At 40.5% G+C, this 15572-nt stretch overlaps 2 protein-coding genes and 1 long non-coding RNA gene across 6 annotated transcripts in view; 2 read left to right on the forward strand and 1 right to left on the reverse strand.

Annotated features, from left to right (window-relative positions):
• The window catches only part of LOC116693755 (mixed lineage kinase domain-like protein), a 525120-nt gene that overhangs the window by 485832 nt on the left and 23716 nt on the right, over positions 1-15572 (forward strand). The window lies entirely within an intron of this gene.
• On the reverse strand, positions 1392-12838 carry LOC116693831 (uncharacterized). The gene is made up of 4 exons (XR_004333013.1): positions 12829-12838; positions 11684-11687; positions 10390-10393; positions 1392-1551 (listed from the first exon to the last, which is right to left on the reverse strand). It is a non-coding gene; the product is annotated as an uncharacterized LOC116693831 (long non-coding RNA).
• si:dkey-246g23.4 (monocarboxylate transporter 2) lies at positions 2229-11507 on the forward strand. 2 transcript variants are annotated; one of them, XM_032522970.1, is made up of 6 exons: positions 2229-2366; positions 2994-3251; positions 4952-5095; positions 5181-5890; positions 6480-6720; positions 9896-11507. In XM_032522970.1, the coding sequence occupies exons 2-6, from the start codon at positions 3002-3004 to the stop codon at positions 10084-10086; spliced, it is 1536 nt and encodes a 511-aa protein (XP_032378861.1). In that variant the 5' UTR covers positions 2229-2366; positions 2994-3001; the 3' UTR covers positions 10087-11507. The 2 variants fall into 2 exon arrangements, with proteins under 2 accessions (XP_032378861.1, XP_032378862.1); XM_032522971.1 differs by lacking the exons at positions 2229-2366; positions 2994-3251 and adding an exon at positions 3979-4407.

Genomic DNA, 15572 nt, shown 5'->3' on the forward strand with positions numbered 1-15572 from the left:
GAGCAGCGGCTCTACTCCGAGCTCCTCTCGGATGACTGAGCTTTCCACCCTATCTCTAAGGGAGACGCCAGCCACCCTCCTGAGGAAACCCATTTCGGCCGCTTGTACCTGGATCTCGTTCTTTCGGTCATGACCCAGCCTTCATGACCATAGGTGAGGGTAGGAACGAAAATTGCCCGGTAGATCGAGAGCTTTGCCTTCTGGCTCAGCTCTCTTTTCGTCACAACGGTGCGATAAACGGAATGTAATACCGCACCAGCTGCTCCGATTCTCCGACAAACACACATGGAACCAAGATATTTTTAAAAGGTTGTTTTGTTGCAGGGCACCTTTAAGTATTTCTTCTTCATAAAACATGTTGGACATCATCACATTTTTTTACACATTTTTATTAATTTACATTAGTAAGCTACAGGACAATGTCTTTCAAAACATGATTTTTATAGCATTTCTTAGTTACTTCATGACCATTACACAGCATCATGTCTGGGCTTCATCGCATTTTGATTTAATTTTAAATTTTTTGCTCATTAAAAGCATACACTTTGAGAACCTTGCTGGTTTTGCTTTGGTTTGTGATATTGTCTGACACATGAATCTTTAGAGGATTCATGTTATCAGCCTGTGAGGCATTGGGTAAATGTGAACATGGGGAAGCTTATCACATATGAAAGGACTTGCTGGGCGCACCGCTGTGTTGACTTGCCCCATACAGAACATTGTCTCGGTTGTCTGAGCCTGTAGATTGATCTCTGCATTAAGGTGTTTATCATGTGCCACTTAATCAATTAATTTTTTCTATAGTATTTTTTTTAAATAAAAGGAAACTTGTTTTAGGAAGAATAAAACTACTCTGGGCCAAGTAACCAATACAGTACACAATAGTTATGTGATCTATTTAAATGAGCTGGATACATGGTTCAACATAATTTGCTCTTATCAGTGTATTGCCATGTGTACTTCATCCATAGCAATCCCTACAAATTGGTTCCAAAAGTCCCAGTTAGATAATAAATACCGTCAACGTATTCTTTGTAAATCTTTACAATCATTCCTCGAAAGAACCATGCAGCCCGGCCTTATTGCACCATCCAAATTTGCCTTCAAAACTTGCCATTTCAAGTGTGTAGCTTTCTTGCTCAGTTTTTTTTTTTTTTTTTTTTTTTCCCTGAAACAATGACATTTTGAGAATGGAAACACACAGAGCGGAAACTGAGAGATGTCAGAGAGGTGAGCTCAGGGCTGCGTTAAGAGACAAACTCACAACTCAGTAAAGGGTTTGGAAGGTCTTGTCTTTTCTTTTGCATTTCCAACACCAAAAACACAACAACATGTGATTGGAATTTATAGATCTCAACAGGCAATACCGGAAGTAAGAATACAACACAATTTGGAGTATAAGTCATAAAATTGTAACCGTTAATGGTAGACTTAAAACCAGCTACGACACGACTAAGAGATTCTATATGCTCATATAGATGCCAAAAGTTCATGGGGCACCAACCTTGTTTTGAAATAAACCTCTTGTATTCGCAATGTCTTGGATAAGTACTAAATCCCATGAAAGTCCGTTAAAGCCTTTGCTGCTGTACTGGAACGTTACTGGCTACTGTTGTCGGATTGGAAGTTTTTCAAGAGGCTCTTTCATTGATTGGTGCGTGGTGGTATGTGGAATGAGTAGTTCCTTCGCTCGGAAATGAAAATATGTACACGGCCTTGTACTTTAGACTTTTTGAGGATTTTTTGTTCGTTTTTTAACTCAAAATCATGTGTAGTATGTTTATGACTTACGTCATAGCATTAAGTTTGAGGGTTAGTTGGTGATCAAAGACCGTTTGTTTTTTTTCAAAGTTAAAAATGAAAGGTACAGTTTTATAGATATGATTATCTAGGCATACATGCCATTAGAGTCTGTTTGAAGGAAATAACTGATTTAAAATTTCCCCACTTACAGTAATACTGATCAGTGAAATACTAGGGCTAACTCTCCTTTGTAGTACAAAAACAATGCTGATCCATTATGTATTCTCCACGGATCATCAGCTAGTGAGGATGCTGACTATTTGCATCCTCTTAAAACATTATCAGGCGATTGAGTGTGTGTGTATTAAACATGACTTCAGCCTTGGATTTCACATAACAAGGCACAATCAATGTTTTACCCAAACACTAATTTTTAAACCTAGCACCCTTTAACTGGGAACGTGCTTTTTCTGCCTGTTAGGCATGTTGCACTTTATGCTGTGTAAGTGACACCACCACCACTGCTGCATGTGACAAGGAAAGCAGGCCAAGCTATCCGGTTATGAAACCACACAAATCCACGGGTGGCCTGCAGCATTATGGCTTCACTTTGACCACAGCAGGTATGGTAGAAATGTAATATTACATATAATGTTATCTGTGTGAATTGTATAGTGAATTTTGTTTTAATCCAACTTGGCTTGCATTGTGAGCTTTTGAGGTCATGATCCAGATTTGGGACCTCTTTCAGTCTAATCACACATGAGGTAGGAAATCTCTAGAATTAAAATGTTTAAAAATCCTTTGTAAACAGGATCTTTGGCGATTTACGAAGCTCCATTATTGCTATTATTATGTGTGTTATGTATTTAAATCCTGTCATCCATTAATGGTAAATCTTATCTGCTGGCACAACACACACACACACACACACACACACACACACACACACACATATAGTTTGTTGCTGTACTCACTCTGGATGGCATTCTCTGAGTCTTGAGCACCGCTCCCCTATAGTACAACTTCCTCAGTGAATTATAGATGTCACTGTTGGCACAATGAGCCTTTCAGCATTAAACACTTAGTGTGACCCCGCGTTCATCATTATGTCTGTACGTGACTTATTTTTTAAGTAACTAACTAACTAACTTGCCTAACTGAGGCAACTTTAAAGGTAGAGTGCAATACTTGTATAAAAACCTGTCTACAGAGGACTGAAAAATAACACCCATGTGTTCTTTTCCCAGACATTTGAATGTGGCAGTACAACATGGACTCCCCAGTGATGACTCAGAAGGTGAGGGTAGTTGTTGCACCAGCAGCAGCCCCTGATGGTGGCTACGCCCGGTTCATCCTGCTCTCCTGCTTCCTGGTCTTTGGCCTGACCTACGGGGTCATCAAGGTCTTTGGTGTATTCTACGTTGAGATACACAGACACTTTGAAACCACAGCAACAGGAACATCTTGGATTACCTCTATTGCCGTGGCTACCCTTCACTTCTTGGGTGATTATCACAACCTTTTTTTTTACTACTGTGCGTATTGATTTGAAATCTCTGTGCTCATAATGAAAGTACACTTTTTCCAACCTCTTTCTGACATTGATAACACATCTTTTAGATGACTGAATAAACACAATTTTAAGGTTCTGACCACGAGTAACTAATAGGAAAATACAACAAGAAGACTTTTTGATTTTCAAAATAAGTGTGTGTGTGTCAAATAAATGTGTAGTAGATCAATTTATTTGCTGCAAACAAATTTTAAAGGGACGTTTTAGCGATTTTTCAACCTTAAATCTATCTATCTGAACATGGGAGATGTTTTGTGAAAAAAGCATGCTGTTATTTTTGATGGTCTCTGTGTCTCTGGGGCTCAGCTGGCCGCAACCACAAAATCTTCTCTACTTCCGTCCTCCAATTATGTCACTGGAGGACAGAAGAACTACAAGATGCCACTCAGGAACATAAGCTTCTTGTTGTCTTGCTGCAGTTTCTAAAAGTGGAAAATGTCATCTCAAAATATGAGTGCAGAGAATATTTCGGACAAGGATACATTTTACAGCATGTTGGCATCTTACAGTGTTTTGGCTCCTTCAGATATTTAGCCGCATGAATTCAAACCGGAGTACATGGCCAAAGAAACATAGCAGAGAAAGGCAGCAGCTGCTCCATCTGCCCTGCAAGAGGATGGAACCTGAGCCACACAGAAGACTGACACAGACTGGTCATGCCATTGCTCAAGTTGCCCTTCAAACCAACAGACACAGAATAATTCCGCAATGAAAGTCAGCATGGGCAGTTTTCGCCATGTTTTCGCTGGATACTGTTGCCATGACAGCTTTGATGGGGATGTATGGGTTATTGCATGTTTGTTTGGACAGAGGTTATGCTGGATACCTTCTTTAGGATCCCAAAGATAAACTGAAAAACAACAACCAAGGCCAGTAGGGCGATTTTGGGAGGCTTTTGTCTGCCTACAAAGAAGTAACGAGAGCCACCAACGAGCCGCTGTTAACCAGGCGGCTGCAGAGAGACCACGGGGAAATACAGTGTACGGAGCCAGCATATTTTTTAGCCTGTGAATTAATTGGGATTTATTTAGACAAAAACAGAAGTGATGATTGTTGGAACAGAGAAAAGACAAACTAAGTCGGATTTGGTGAGTTTTATGTATTTTCTGTCCCGTTTGAATGAAGTCTGTGTTATGATAAATTAAAAGGTAATTCATCACGTCTTGTTTTGGTGAAAGAGACAAACTCAAAGTCAAAAAGTGGACGATTGTATTTTGTGAGTTTATTTTGTCAACTTGAGAGCTAAGAGAGTTAAACCAAGTCGCCGCTAGCGGGCAATGCATCCTGGTACATGTAAGCACAGCTGCCACTGCTCCGCAAGCAGAGGAACTTGTTTTCTCAGTCAAAATTGCACACACTTGGGAATTTATTTTTTTCAGTGGACTACATATACCATTAGGCTGATTGTATATTCCTAGTAAAGGTGCAGAATATTCCCTTTTGTGATTTAGTTTAACGTCTATTTTCTCTGAGAATATTATTTAAACAGGATTATATTTTAAGAGAACATCTTTATTAAAGTGCATAAACATTCTACATTCTATTGTACCGTATACTGGAATGTTGTTTCCCACAGACAACTGTATGTGTCCTAAAAGTATTACATATCATTTTTCCTGTGTCCCTCTACAGCTCCTGTAGCATCTGCTTTGAGTGCTCGCTACAGCCATCGCTCTGTAGTAATAATGGGAGGACTGATGTGCGGCGTAGGAGTCGTGTTTGGGTCTTTTGCTCGTAACCTGAATGAACTCTACTTGACAGTGGGGTTGCTGAATGGTTAGGGATTTGAAGCAAATACACACATACAACGCAAACTCAAGTACACACAAAACATGATATTCACATGTATCTTTTGCTGCAGGTTTTGGCTATGCAATGACTTGGCCTCCCACAGTGACCATGCTGGGCTTGTACTTTGAGAAGAGGCGCCCAGTGGCAAACGCCTTAGCCAGCTCTGGAGAGTGCATCCTTACCTTTGTCCTCACACCCCTATTCCAGTTGTTGATTGACAGCTACTCCTGGAGGGGTGCTTTGCTAATCCTGGGGGGTCTGCAGCTTAACCTCTGTGTGTGTGGGATGTTGCTGAGGCCCCTAAAGACCACCAGATACGTGATCTGTGAGGACAAAGCAGAGGAAGAAGGCTTGTCCCTGGAATTGCTACCAAAAGACGACTTGGAGCAGAGTAAACCAAGGTTGCTAGATGCAGAGGAGCTGAGAGTATCGAATCACGGGACAATAAAGGCATTTCTTGAGGACCCTGAAGAAATACCCAATTCGACCATGAAAGTACAAGACTCATACAACAGGAATAAGAGGGCTGAACTAAGAACCAAAATCCTTCGCTACGTAGACTATACCCTCATCACCAATGCCAAATTTATGGTTTACTCAATGTTTGGGGTGTTTGCTGCACTGGGTTTCTTTGCCCCAGCTCTGTTCCTGATTCCATATGCTCGTAGTAAGGGGATTGAGGAGTACCAGGCAGCAGCACTCATGTCCATCTCTGCAGTGTTGGACCTGTTTGGAAGAGTGTTCTTTGGCTGGTTGGCAAACTTGAGACTGGTGGAGATGGTATGTTCAGTTTGGTAGTTAACCACAGTAATAACATTTTTAAAATCACCACATTTGAAAGCAGTGGTGTAGCCAAGTATCTAGCATCATAGATGTGAAAATATTAAAGAAAATGTTTGACATTTTGGGGCATAAACTTTAACTTTTTTTTTGGCATGAGTGGGGATGAGATCAATACCACAACCATGTCTGTACAATAAATACGAAGCTACAGCTTTAACAATAGGTTATGTTGGAGTAATTCCTAGCCTGGAGCAGTAACTTTAGTGAGACTTTGTCTGGCAACGTCACAGTGAAAACTCTAGGACTCTGAGAAATAGTCCAGTACATACGCAGTAGGCTAGCTGTTTTCCCTGTTTCCAGTTCTTTTGCTTAGCTAAGATAACCAGCATGTTTAGTATAAACACACGACAGTGGCATCAATCTTATAATCCAACTATATAAAGCAAAAGACTTTCACAAAATGTCGAACTATTCCTTTAAAGAAGCAGTGTCCTGCCTGTCTGGAAAAAAAATGCATAATGTGGAGGCCAATGTACGTGCAAACGCTGATGCACATATCTTTCTCCTGTGTCTCTGTTCCTCCCAGGTGCTGCAGCTGACAGCAACAATGATTCTGTTGGGTACTGTATTACTCCTCTGCCCGCTGGCCTCTTCTTACTTAGAGCTGGCTGCTTTCAGCGCAGCTTATGGCCTGATGTACGGTGCAGCGGTCGCAATCCACATCACCATGCTGGCTGAGATTGTGGGCGTCAATAGGCTTGGAAGTGCGCTGGGGTTCTTCTTGCTCATACGCAGTAGCGGAGGCCTACTTGGACCGCCCATTGCTGGTGAGTGTAAAAATATGCTTTGATTGATAACTGCAAGTACACAGTGGGCCCAACTGTGCATATCAAAGGGAAATTGATTTTTAACTTTGAGTTGTTGCCGTAAAATTCCCTGTGATCTGTTCCACCATGCTAACTGGCTCCCAGCTCGATATAAACAAGAAGCTGCACAAAATTCTACTTCATTTACTGTATGTTAACATTTCCCTTAGCTAAGGAAAAAAACTCTAATCATTAACTCAAGGTTACAGTGTCTGTCATTTTCCTGAGCCTATTCTTCCAGCACATTCAATCTCACACAATGGATGCGCTTATAAACCATTCTCCATTGTAACCACAGCCCAGTGAGTTTACTCATCCAAAATGAGATTTTTATACCTTCATGACATGCAGCACCACCCTTCAGATAATCAGCAATTTTGTCGTCCGGTCCATCCCACAGGACTTGAGGTTTTTATTCAGAGAGCAACTGTGCAAAAATTACAATATCATGATACTTTATGGTTGTGTTAATTTCGTGGCTGATTGCTTCTCAATGATTCGTTTTTCCTCCTTTTTAAATGGAGTTTCTTCCCCATTGACCTTCCATTCTGTTACTTGTGACATTTGTCCAGATTCATACACTGTGTCCTACGGACCATGAGAATAATTGTGATAGTTAAATGGCATAACAAGGAGTAGATAAAAACGAAACTTCCTCTTGTTATTGCACAAAAAGGTTTTTATTATCAGACTTGTTCAAAACTGTGACTCAAGCAATAACTGAGGCATATAACAATATTTGCAATCCAAACTAACAACCAGTTAGCACAGCAGCAGACACAGCAACAACAACATTGGCATTTATTTGAAATTGTGTTTCCGGCCACAGGGCTGATATTCACTCTCCTTCTATTCTCTTATGAGAATAGCTCTTCCAGGAAACTGAAATGACCCTGGCGCTCACATCAAGTATGATAAATCTTGTTTTCAAGCTCTCTTTCCGTGCAAACTATACTGCAGCCCACCCACAGCGCCGTCCTACAAACCAGTGAGCATTTGAACCCAATTACTGAGCTTATTATCCATTTTCACACACAACTCTAAACAATGGCAGTTAATACGGCCTGAAAAACCCCCTGCTTGGCTTTGGCACCCAGGCACAGCAACCCCTGCCAGAAAGTGTCCTGCCTCTGAGCACAGCCAGCAGTAAATCAGATGGGGGGGGGGGGGGGGAAACCTCTCCACCAGAGTGGTAAAAACACAGTCACATAATTGTAGTTTGGATTCATCTGAAGCTATTTATGTATTTTTAAGAAGGTTGTTAGTGTAGCAAAAGCAGGGATTGAGAGTGATTTGATAATTAAAGTGAGGCAGGCTGCTATTATTTCACTCAGGATGTAGGTGTAGAAGAACTTGGACTTTCAATTTTAGAAAGTATTTTAATAATAAATTAAGTGTGTCCATTTTCACTGGCCTGATGTGTGAGGAAAATGCAGAATAACAACAACAAATACTTCTCATTACCCCTTCATCCCTAATTTTCACGTTAATATCTGCATTACTCTCTGCTTACTGTAACACGATCCTGAAAAGCTCCTAATTTGGATTGAAACAAAACTAACCATCAATCAATACATACATTACATACAATTCCAGTGAAATGTTATCACAGCTACTTCGACTTGTGCATGATTCATCATGAAACAGCATGTGGCCGCCAGATTGGCACGCAGAAAAAGAGTCACCCGGCACTTCAGGAAAGGACACACACTCAGCGAAAGGACACACAGCTCCCGACATACCGATGGAAATTGAAGAAGGCACCGAGGCCCCTCAGCTCACCGTCTGACCCCTGCACACTTGTTAACAGGATGCCCAGCAGAAAAGATCACAGCTGGTGTTCAATTCCTTCATGCTTGCCTCGGTGCCCCCTCACTGTGCAGATGGAAATGGATCCAGAAATTATCTTGCTTGTCCACGTAGTTGGGATTGTAGCCATAAGCAGTAGCTAACTTCTCCTTATACTCTGTGTTTAGTCAGATTTTTACATTTGAAAAACTGGAGACTGCCGAGTTGGTTTCCCTGATCCTGATGAGCGACCTGTAGACATGATTAGAACGCAGAGATGGTCCTGCTAGCTTAAACTCATCTTCTGCACCTTTTCCTCAGTGTTTACCTGATGTTTACAAAGTGTAAACTTGACCTGCCAGCTGTCTAGCTAGCCCAGGCTAGCAGAATCGGCATGAGGTAGCAGAGTCAGCAGAAGACTGGGAAGTTTATTTCCTGACCCTGATGAGCATGGGCGTCAGTTTGATTCAAATTGTGCTGGCGACACAGATGCATTCTGAAGTGCATTTTCACAAGTGTTGAGTACAATGATGCATTCATTTTTCTCTTTGGCTTTTGTGGATTTGTTGACATCTGTCGCTCAAGAATTGTCTGTTGTGAACTTATTTAGTTTTACTTTTTAACTATATTGAGCTCAAGGTTTTCAACAAAAGTGGGTACAAAATGACTCATGACGAAATCTGATAGGGACGTGTACCCACCCCCCCCACTAAAATCGATGCCTATGCTGATGAGCGACTAATAGCCACATGCTATAACCTTCTAACGTCAAGCACATAAAAGATAGGTTATATTTATAAAGTAGACAATTCAGCATGCATTTTATTTATTATAGAATTCTAGGAAAGCACATGTAAATGTTAAATTTCAGATAATGCTAAAGGCTGACACTAACCTCAAATAAAGTAAAAGAGCTGATTAAAGTGAAGGTGGTGACCTAATTATAACTTAACATGGTCCATTTTATCTACTGCACCGTTCAGTACTCTGAGCACTTTGAAGACCAGGGCGTTAATGGATGTGAAGATTCATCAAAGCGCTCTATTTATAAAAGTTTCCTTCACGGGATGAAGGCACTGGCATGGCCGCCTTAGGAAAATATGAGTCTTCATGCAATCCTCTCGTCCTTATCTCTGCCTCAGTCTTTTGACTCTTTCAGAACTATCTGTCATTAAATAAAGCCAAAATGATTCCATAACTGTAAGTTTGCTGTGTTTGGCCAGCATGGGTGCATTCCAATCAGGAATGAATGTTGACATTTGACTAAAATATGGTGATTGATTGTTTTGTTTTTTTTAATGGCTCTGTGAAAGCTGAAAATCATTCACACACACACTTCTTCCTTTAGGGTTCTTTATTGACAAGATGAGTGATTACGGAACAGGTTTCCTCATGGCAGGAGTGTCTCTCATCGTCTCTGCTCTGTTCCTGCTCCTCCTCCATCAGATGAACCGCAGGGGTCAGGGGTCGTCCACCAACAACCACCATATGCACACAGACAATATCGGACAAAGCTGCAGAGATGAAGCCAAAGGCTGAGGGACTGTACAAAATTATTAAAGGCTGGTGGAAGGGGGGGGGGGGATTCAAAGTAGGCATCATTATTATTATTATTATTTTAAATGTTACTGAGAGGATCCCAGCTTCCTTAATGTGTTTCACATTGCATTTAAAAGCAACTTCCCTTATTCGTGAAACAAGAGCTGACTGGTTGTGTAGCAGTCTTGTTTTAAACGTAGAGATTGGCTGGAACACTCTCTACATTCTCTCTGAACTTTAAACTTTGGAAAAAATGTTTGAAGTTACGAAATTCCTCCTTAAGAGGATCACAGCAGGTCCCACCTCCCTGTTCTTTCATACAAAATGTACATTATTGCATATGTAATGCAGCAAGTTTTTTTCCCACAAATATGTCTATTACTCATGTTGTTTGATGTCTGTATTGGTTGGTTTTTATTACAATAGTCAAAGTATTAGGGTACTTCATCTGAAATTCTTTATTCCTTTTTTAAGTTTTTGTCCTTGAAAGAGATTTACTGTTGTATTAAATTATGATAATGGTGGTTTTGCAGTATTTTCTAAATGAAAGGGCAAATAACAATATTAATGCAAGTGAAGGGTCTTGTTTTGTTTTTGTTAACTCTAGTTTCTACTTAATATTCAGTACCTTGTCACAACTGATCGGGCACTTCAATTTGTGAGTAATATATGAAAAGCAAAAACATAATATAGGGGGAACGAGGAAACTCTTGTGGGAAAAGGTAATGATAGCCAAAAAAAAAAGTCATTGCTTTATTCACTGAGTCCAAGCTGTGAACCAATGTTGGGTCTTGTATTTTTTTAAACGTGAAACACAAAGTTTAACCCTCCTCCCTTTACCTTGCACAGCAGCTGGATTCTCAAGTATCACACGAAAATCCATCTTGTCAGGCTTCAAATCAAGTGTTTGTGTCTGACCTGTCAGCTTTCAACAAGTCACCGTCTGGCAAGGAGCTATTGGCAGCTACACTCATGGTTTAGGTGTGTGTGACAGCCCCAACGCAAATTTGCTCAAACGTAATAGACAGATGGTTCATCCAATCACCTGCCAATTTTTTTTTTTTTTTTTTTTTTTTAAGTGCCGGCCTTTTTCCAAAGAGTTTCCAATGAATGCTTCTAAGATGCTTCTGTGTAAGGAACCATCTGGCGCCTCAGGTTACTCCTCCCTGTCCCGGTCATTTCTGTACAGTCCCTACAGTGTTAATATTGATATTAATATTGAAGTCCCTTTTTGAAATGCACTAAACTGTAGTAACATAAATAAACTGCAGATACGGTTTACTTATGTCAGGAATGCGTCAATCGTAGATTCTAATGAATTTGAATGGATTTTGATCAAAGTCACAAGTTCACAAATTGATTCAAAAAGCAAATGAATGTGTAGTGCATACAGTATACTATCTTAAAGTCATACTTTGTTATTGAATGTGTTTGTCCTTTATTGCAGTAGAGTTATCTATGGGTGAATGGTGGGTTGCAGAGTAAAAGTGGGACTGTGGCACCCCCCAGTGAGAAACTACTGATATTGCGTTTGCAACCATCACAACTGAAGAACTTAACTGAAAATTGCAGATAAACCCAAGCAGTATACCCAAACATTACTATACTGATTTTACGGATGTAGACCAAGCAACCAAATTACAGTAAATTGCATCAGTTCTTTGTTCAGTGCTCAAACTGACTGTAGTATCCTTTGCTGCTACAAAAAAATGTGAAGCAAGCTCTCATTACAGTAGCTTAAAAGCAAGCAATTACTAAATTGCAAAGGTGGAAAAAACAAAAAGTTCCAAATTATTCAATGAATTTTTTCCCGAGTTTAATCCCAATGCAGCCTAAAACCAGGTGAGAAATGCCTTTCTTTATTTTCCTCCACTGCTGCAGAATGTTTGGCAACCAACCAGAAAACTAGCTTTCATTACCCAAAACCAACAAGAGGCACCAGATAAACATCTTCAACCTGGTCTATCTGCAATATAACACATAAATAAACATGTCACTTTGCATAATCTGCAATAACAAACTCCAAACCAGGTTTACAAACAGTGGCCCACACTGGAAACACACCACACCACACACACACACACACACACACACACACACACACACACACACACACACACACACACACACACAACACACACACACACACACACACACACACACACACACACACACACACACACACACACACACACACACACACACACCGGAGGAAAGAGACAGCAGAAAAGTAAACTGCCACAACAAGAGAGCTGGTCACAAAATACCACAAGCCTCACAAGCCTTTGATCTGCCAGACAGGAACAAAGACATAATCCATGTTTCATAGAAACTCTACATGAAAACCAAACACAAAGACACAGACACACACACACAGATACACAGACACACACACCCACGCTGTATGCCATGGTTGGCTGCCAGAGAGAGAGGCCACCTATTATCAGGGAAAGGCAGACTCTCGGTTAAAAATGATCAGTTATTATCCAGTGAACCTAAAATATCTTTACTGTAATATAATCTTTTCATTGCAAACCCCTTTTTACACACTGTCTGTATGGCACATATTAGCACCATCATGTCTGACTGAGCTATAGACAGTAAGGAGTTAAGACCCTGTCCTGTGATATATTAAGACGTTTTTATTGATTGAGCTGATAAAAGAATAAATGTCCTTAAACAATGACTACAATTTCCCAATTGATGTTCCTTTTTGACCTTGCATTATGTGTCATTTTTCACCCCACAATCCACTGTGTGTGTGTGTGTGTGTGTGTGTGTGTGTGTGTGTGTGTGTGTGTGTGTGTGTGTGTGTGTGTGTGTGTGTGTGTGTGTGTGTGTGTGTGTGTGTCTTTATTTGACCCTTTCAACATCAACTCCAAAAAGCAAAAAACACAGAGAGCGCTGAAGTCTAACTGGATTTATATAAGCACCTCCAGGTCACTTTTTTTCAGCCGACCTTGCTCCCGGAGGTCATATTGAGGAATGCTGCACAACTACCTGAGTTCAAAGCGCTCAGTAGTGGGACGAGAAAGGGGACAAATGTGTGACTGGAAAAAAAGTTGGAAAACATGAAGAGGAAGAAACAGCAGGCCAGCAGCTGAAAAAAAGGCAAGGGAAAATAATAAGAGCTGGATTCAAAGAAAGAAAGAAAGAACTGTGTGCTGTTTAGGACCATTAGAAGATTAGGATAATGATACAGGAATAAAATAGTCATGTGGTCATGCTGGGGCATGGCTTTTACCTTCTCCCTGATTAGAAGAAGAGACAGATGTGGTGGTATGACAATTGATTATCTACAGGGCGTTTAGCTTGATGATCTTTTTTAGCGACCAGACCTCCACACCACCTCCACCACAGGTAGAAATGCATGCTGAAACGTGGACAATTTGGTGCCCTGCTACTGATCTGAGATGTCCTGAGGTGATCCTCATTTGGAAAAATATGTTTTAGATGACTTTACAGATTGGAATTCATAATCAAAAAGTCCACAGCTTCATCCTCCAAAACATTACCAATAAATAATAAATAAATGGGCAATAAATAATGGGCAGAGATGAATATATCACAGGTTTACTGTTTTTTCATCAAGCTCAACTACTGTCATATTTCCGGTTTGCAAGATTTTGGCAATGTAAACAACACAAGCTTAAAAAGACTTTTATCAGTCAGGTGAACTCCTCTTTGTCTGTTGTCAATCATTCCTTATACCTCTCTTTCTCCTTTTATCGACCCATCTGCATTACTTCTGTTCTCCAGCTTTTTGTTTGATTCCCTTTCCCCCTTGATCATCTCTTATTTTTCCATCAGCTGGTGCCAGCCCGCTTGTTTAAACAGTTGTCCCACTTTAACTCATCTAGGTCATTGTGTTGAGAAATGGCAGCATACACAAATGTGAAAAACCAACAACGAATCCGATTTCAGACATTGCAATAATTTGTTTTAAAAATTATAGATGCAGTGGTACATTACCAGTTTTCCATTTCTGTGTTGATGTATCTTGTTGATAGTCTAGTAAAGCGGATCCATACTGTGTGTGTGTGTGTGTGTGTGTGTGTGGTGTGTGTGTGTGTGTGTGTGTGTGTGTGTGTGCATGTGTGTGTGTGTGTGTGTGTGTGTGTGTGTGTGTGTGTGTGTGTGTGTTTAGTTTTATCCCCCAAACTCAAACTGTACAAATATGACAAACACACATCCCATCACTGACTAAAACATTAAGTCATTAAGTCAGAGATTTATCTGCCCAAACGCCAGGATGCAGCTGTTGCTCGGTGCATTTCTTAAATGTGAGACAGTAAAACACAACCAAACTGATTTTTATTGGTGTTGATATACAACACATCAAAGGGAAAAAAAATCAGTTTTGATTGAACTGCTTGAGCCAAAATGCTGTAAAGACTTGGCACAGTGCAGGATGAAATCACATATCAGAAAAAATACAGATGTAGTGGCAACAGCTGCATCCCAGTATTTGGGAAGATAAATCTCTGACTTAATGTTTTAGGATTGTATTCTGTGTATAAGAAGTGTTCAAAATGTAATATACTGCACGTGTTGAAAGGTTACAGCCTGTAAGTGCAACTTTCAATCCTCTCCAAATCCAGCAGCACAGTTAAGCCAACCAATCACAGCCGACACCTGACCCCTCAGACTGACCTCTGACCATGTCTGACGGCCCTAATTTGAATGAATGGCTTTGACAGAATTCTGTTTCATGCTTCAGCATGACCGCCCGCCAGAGTAGCGTGCTCGTAAACATTAAAGTGACATGAAAAAGATAAAGGCCCCGTTCACCTTGTTGGCTTGCTTTGTTGCATAGACTTGAAAATGTTGACACAATAATATTTTGTTGTTAGCCAAACCAGCTGTGTGTCTCTGTGGATGGCAACTGCTGGTGTGTTGGTCCTAACTCAACTTTTGAATGAACTATAATGGCATTCGGAGAATGCAGACCAAGGCATGTGCTCACAATGTTAACGCTGTGTGAATCTTTCCAGTCTGGAACTCAACGTCCTATTTCGCAATGTTAACGAAATAAGAAATATTTGGGTATAGGATTAGGATCCACGCCACACCCACATTGTATGGGTTCTTCACATAGACTGTTAATAATAATAGTCAAAGCATCCGGTTTGGCAAAGTGCTACAAATGCGGAAGTGCTTTAAACCTGCATTCTATCTGAATATCAGCAAGGGGCGACATGTGCGGTTGCAAAAGCAGGTCTGTTTCTGTAGAAGTCTATGAGAAAAATTCTTCTCACTTCTCAATTTATTACCTCAGTAAACATTTTCATGATGAGTTTAGGTCTCAGTTTCTGTTTTTAAGTCTTCTGTAACCTAGAATGGTGTTCATTTTTTGAATTATGGTCTCGTTGATTTTAAAATCGGCGATAAAGCAGAGGGTGTTTTAGGGCGTGGCTATGATGTGATTGCCAGTGAAAGTGTGTAACGCAGCGTGGCTCCTTCTTCACTCCTTCTCATCTAAAATC

Source organism: Etheostoma spectabile, chromosome 8 (genome assembly GCF_008692095.1).
Source record: "Etheostoma spectabile isolate EspeVRDwgs_2016 chromosome 8, UIUC_Espe_1.0, whole genome shotgun sequence".
Taxonomy (NCBI): domain Eukaryota; kingdom Metazoa; phylum Chordata; class Actinopteri; order Perciformes; family Percidae; genus Etheostoma; species Etheostoma spectabile.

Coding starts and splice junctions, on each gene's coding strand:
- si:dkey-246g23.4 (XM_032522970.1), top strand. CDS start 3,002: ATGTGGCAGTACAACATGGACTCCCCAGTGATGACTCAGAAGGTGAGG. Junction 5,096..5,180: donor GACAGTGGGGTTGCTGAATG/GTTAGGGATTTG, acceptor CTTTTGCTGCAG/GTTTTGGCTATGCAATGACT. Junction 6,721..9,895: donor ACTTGGACCGCCCATTGCTG/GTGAGTGTAAAA, acceptor TTCTTCCTTTAG/GGTTCTTTATTGACAAGATG.